Source organism: Carassius auratus, unplaced genomic scaffold, assembly GCF_003368295.1.
Source record: "Carassius auratus strain Wakin unplaced genomic scaffold, ASM336829v1 scaf_tig00014648, whole genome shotgun sequence".
NCBI classification, from domain to species: Eukaryota; Metazoa; Chordata; class Actinopteri; order Cypriniformes; family Cyprinidae; genus Carassius; species Carassius auratus.
This window is the reverse complement of record NW_020524516.1, coordinates 67,760-73,298: the sequence shown is the minus strand read 5'-3', so window position 1 is coordinate 73,298 and position 5,539 is coordinate 67,760. Positions and strand designations below refer to the sequence as shown.

Below are 5,539 nucleotides of genomic sequence, written 5' to 3'. Positions count from 1 at the left end.
TTGTAACACGTAAGCACAACGTGTTTAATAATGCACGAGCGCGAATCTATCCGCTCGCACACAGATTTCCTTTGCTCTGTTAACAAAACCAGACGCACGTGCTCAGATCATAGACTGTATAAGGCTCAGATACACACTGCCTTACAACGTGTCTCCTCTCGCTCAACCTGCGTCCTGTGCACTCACAACTCTCTCTGTGCTCACGGCGCAAAGAATATTAAATATTTTTCGCACCTTTCTATTTATAACCTTGTCTGTTCTCATCTTTTACCGCGTGCAGTGTGAACGCTCTGAATCTGTTAACATGGGCTCGAAAAAAAAGGCTTATGCCCAGTCTGCTCTGTTCTCGCGCTCCACTTGTGCGCTGCATCCCTGATTGGTTCAGATATCATACTGCGGGAGGTTGGGGTCCGTGGAAAATCATGCTATAAAAGCGACTTAGAAATCTTGCACACTCAAATCGCGATTTTATTTCGATTACGAATTTTCGATTAATCGCACAGCCCTACTGTACTGTAATGGATCTAATATAATGTTACACATCTGATGTTTTCCCCCAACAGTTCCCCAAGCGTTCACTTCAGACAGAGCAGATTATGTGTGAAAAACATCGGATATAGGCAACAAATCAGAGCTGGGCATCAAGACCTGGAGTGTAAACGAGGCCTGTTTCGTGTCAATAGATCCTGTTTTTCACCTCATTCATTACACTGATGACTTCAGATCTGTTCATTGACACATTAAGATCATTTTATTGCTGTCAACAGACTTAAGCAAACAACATATGTTTATTCTTTAACTTTTGTAATTCTTACATTGTTTTATATTTGGTATCTTTTAATTGTATGTTTTTTTTTCCTATAATCCTCTGCCTTAATATTAATGAGAGTAAAGATTGATAATAATGGATAAAGGGTTTATTGCTTTTTTTCAGCTAACAAGTACGAGGATCAGAGCATCATGAAGAAGAGAACAGAGTGTATTAAAGGACAAAGAGAACATGAGAGATCTAGAACCCTGCAGAACCAAACACACTGAAGAACAAACAGGTTGGTGTTTACTCTTCATCTTTTTTATCAATGAGGCTGAAGAACCATTAGGTTATAAAGCAGTTCAATTGTTTACTTTCTGTAGATTGGAGAGAAAAAATTACGCACTTCTCACAAAAAAATAGGGATATTCAAACTTTTGGTGAAATTTATGGAAGATGTAAAAAGTTCACCCTACAGTGATATTATATCATGAAAGTATGGTGTATTTAAGTAGAAGCATGCAATGGTGATTTCTTTATCTCAATTAAAACTGAAGCTATCAACAGTGGTGGGAATACCAGAACAGAAGTCAATGTCTCTTGTCATGTGTCCTTGAGCATCAATTACAGCTTGACCACGATGCCTCATGCTGTTCACAAGTCGACGTACTGTCTGCTGAAACATGGCATTGCACTCTTCTTGATGGGCTGCCCTCAGCTCATTGAGGTTCTGGGGTGCAGGGTTACGACCCTCTACACCACGACTCCACTGATCTCATTGGTTTTCTATGGGATTCAGGGCTGGAGAAAGTGCAGGACACTCCAGTTTGAAGCACCCCAGCCTCCAGCAGCTGTTCCCTGATGATGTGATCTCGATGAGCTGGGACATTGTCATCCTCGCAGGTCGTCTAGCTGATGATTCGAATGATCTGACGTGACACTCGTGTGTCTGGAGTTGAGTGTAGGGATGGGCGATATGGCTGAAAACTGTTTCATCATATCAGTGTTTCATTTCAGTCGATATTGATAATTATTTATATTTTTATGACCTATTTAAAATAAGGACCAGGAGAAAAATATATTGCATTTAAACATTTAAACTTAACCTTCCTCTGATCAAAATGCCCTCAGTTATTAAAACAGAAATGTCAACAACCATGGAAAACTCAAATAATACAAATGTAAACATAAGTCTAAAGTAACATTTAAGGTGCAAAATGAAAGAGAATGTAAGAAATGCCTAATAAAGTGTAATAAAATAGTGGAAAGTGTTAAATATAAACATAGAGAAACCTGAGAATTTAGCACAACTTTAGTGTTAGGAAGTTCACTAGCTGTTCACCTTCTGGTGAATAAAGTGTTTTAAAATATGTGCAGTGTTTTGTAAACATAAATAAAACTGATGTAGACTGAGATACATCTCTAATATAAAAAACAAACCTGATACAGTACATTAACATTGTATGAAATATAAAACCTTCAGAAATATGAAAAAGTAACTCTTCAGGTTATTCTTACTCTAATAATTAATCATACTTGAAATTGAAACTATTGTGGCTGGGATGCACAAGTACGTTTTCGCCAGCAGAGACAATCTGGAGAAGTTGTGTTCATGTAGCCTCCACCAGTCCAGAGGGTTAGACTCACTGTCTGCATGAGAGCACATCAGGTACATTTACAGCTCACTCTCCACTTTTTGCTTTTCAGTGAGAAGCAAAGCATCATCTTCTTGGCACTGTTTTTTGAAAAAGCTGCTTCTTAACACCCAGTGGCACAGGTGGTCCACTGACAGATCCTCTTCTGCAGCTTGGTCTGCTGCTCCCTCAGAAGGCCTTGCCTGTGATTGGCCCTGGTCTTCATCTATGGGGACAGCTTATTTCTCATCGAGGTCATAATTTTTGTCTTCAGCTCTTTTATGAGCTGAGTGTCCCCCTCATTAACTTTCAGCAAACTAAAGTGAAACAAAGGGGGAGCACAGGCTTCACGTACGAGACAGCCACATATTACTTGGCAACACTGGTTCAGGTGGAGCGGCAGTTACTACACAGAGCCGTAGTCTACCGAAAACTAACACAAAATCGTTTTCAAAATCGACAAAGTATCGCCTGCGATTTTAACATCGATTTTGTGTAGACTGTCAGTGAATTATGGCTTGGTGTAGTAAATGCCAACCGGTGTTGCCAAGTCTGTGGTGGTTTATCTTGTCCGCGGGTCAAAGCGACCCCAATACAAATAATGTGATATTTAGCCCCTAAAATGTGAATTTTACCAAGCAACCCTGCTAAAAAAACGTATATTTTAACCCCGGGAAGCAATTTTTTAATCGGGGAACCTTCTGGAAGCGCGATTGGGCTAGTTTTGGACTAGTTTTGAGAAGCAACTTGGCAGGATTTGTTGTGAAAACCTGGCAACCCTGATCTGAACACACGTGCTGGGGATATACTTCTAATTACAGGAGTGTCTTTACTGAGCCCTAGTAGCCTCTCAAAGTATCTGTATTGCAGTTTTTTACTTTTATTTCAGACCTGATGGAGGAGAATGAGGAGAGTGACGAGCAGAAGCATCATCATGGTACAACGAGAGAAAAAACTTGCTCACAGACCAAAAGAGTTTATTTACGGAAAAGAAGAAATAAGAAAGGTTTCACCTGCACTCAGTGTGGAAAGAGTTTGACATACAAACACAACCTCAATGTTCACATGAAGATCCACACTGGAGAGAAACCGTTCACATGTGATCAGTGCGGGAAGAGTTTCACACACAAAGTAACCCTTCAGCAACACATGATCCTCCACACTGGAGAGAAACTGCATGAATGTGATCAGTGTGGAAAAACATTTTCATGGGCTTCAGGCCTGAAGCAGCACATGAAAGTTCATACAAAGGAGAAACCACACTCATGTTCTTTCTGTGGAAAGAGTTTTTCACAACTGAACAATTTAAAAGTTCATCAGAAGAGACACACTGCTGTGAAAGATTACATGTGCTTTGAGTGTGAGAAGACGTTTACTACGGTTGCACAACTGAAGCTGCACAAGAGGATCCACACTGGAGAGAAACCTTACATGTGTTCATACTGTGAGAAGAGATTCAATCAGTCAGTACATCTGAGAAGACATGAGAGGATCCACACCGGAGAGAAACCGTATCACTGCACTGCATGCGGGAAGAGTTTCCGTCATTCATCAACTTTTTGTTTGCATATGAAAAACAAACACAGTAAGTAGATCATAGATCCAGCACCTTTAAATCTTAGTTTTCAACTTCGCCAAATGTGGCACTCTAATGCATTGAGTAATAATATCTGTCCTAACCAGCAACAGGACAAGGAAACAACATCTAAAGTTTTCACCGTAGATAAAGTTCAAGATCAGCAGTTTCATCTGTGAGATCCAGATTAACTCAAAGATGGACCAGATCTGATAGTTTCACTGTTGTAAAACATTACACTTTATTACAGGTTGAATTGTATGTTCAGTTCTCTTATAATGCTTATTTATCAATTTTTTTTTTAAGTTTAAGCTTTTATGAAAGAAGATTTTTAAGTCCAAACTGTTGTTCAGAATGCATTATTTTTAACTTGTTTTTATTCTTCAACTTAAAGTGTAGTTAGAAAATACAGATGTAAAGTATGTTGCTGTAACTTTGCTGTTGGCCGTTTCTTCAGTTTTATTTTCGGGAGATAATTTGGTTTTCTTATAAGTCCATACAAATCTGTATGGTTTGTTTCCATTTTTATTTGATTTGTTGTCTGCTGATTTGAATTCTCTAATTTTGGTTACATTTAAAAGCCATATTAATTGGATTTTGTGGATTTAGCTGAACTAATGTAGCTGGCTGGTTATGGAATCGTCTGGTGATTATTATCACCAAAAGAGGGCACTGACAACTTCACTGATTACATTAAATGATTACATTTTTGTATTGTGGATTCGTAAAGTCATCATTTTGTTTTATTATGTTCTGTCTGCTAGTTGCAGTATTTACTGTTTCATAGCCTGACTTTTGATGAACTGTATTAAAACTAGGGTCAGTTTCACCCACAAACATAATTATTATGAATTCTAATATTAGTATATGGAAGTTGGAACCAACAAACAATTAAAAACAAAAAACAAATATATGGTCCTTGTTTTCATTTATTTATAGATAACCACAAGTGAGATTTCAATTGAAGTTTCATTAATAAACTAGAAACTAGCCTATTATGTGATCTTTGGCAGCTGGGACTTGAATAGAAGATTTATTGCAAAGGGAAAAATTTTTTTCGACAACAATGGAAAGATATAATTCTTTCTTTTATGATTGTTTGGTAGGCCACTGATTTGCCAATTTGTTGAAATTGAGATTCATACATCATCTGAAAGCTGAATAAATCATCTTTCCATTGATGTATGGTTTGTTAGGAGGACAGTATTTGGCCGAGATACAATTATTTGAAAATCTGGAATCTGAGGGTGCAAAAAAGTCAAAATACTGAGAAAATTGTCTTAAAGTTCTCCAAATGAATTCTTAACGATGCATATTACTTATCAAAAATTAAGTTTTGATATATTATGTTAGGAAATTTACAAAATATCTTCATGGTTTTGTGCTCCAGGGTCACATTTGTTAGACAGTCTTTATTTTTGGTTATATTATATGCAACGTTAGTTCACTAGTTGTAGCCAGGGTTTGACATGAACTTTTTTGGACTCCAGACACTATAGATAATAATTTTCTGAATTTACAAGCCTGGACTGTAGTTGCATTCAGATGCATTTACAGACAGTTCAGTTTAGCTAAAAT

The 5,539-nt window shown here is 37.6% G+C and overlaps 1 protein-coding gene across 1 annotated transcript; it reads left to right on the top strand.

Moving 5' to 3' along the window:
• The first annotated feature begins 992 nt into the window (after positions 1-992).
• Positions 993-3,978, top strand: LOC113074446 (gastrula zinc finger protein XlCGF49.1-like). The gene is made up of 2 exons (XM_026247291.1): positions 993-1,049; positions 3,275-3,978. The coding sequence occupies exons 1-2, from the start codon at positions 1,001-1,003 to the stop codon at positions 3,976-3,978; spliced, it is 753 nt and encodes a 250-aa protein (XP_026103076.1). The 5' UTR covers positions 993-1,000.
• Positions 3,979-5,539: the final 1,561 nt, after the last annotated feature.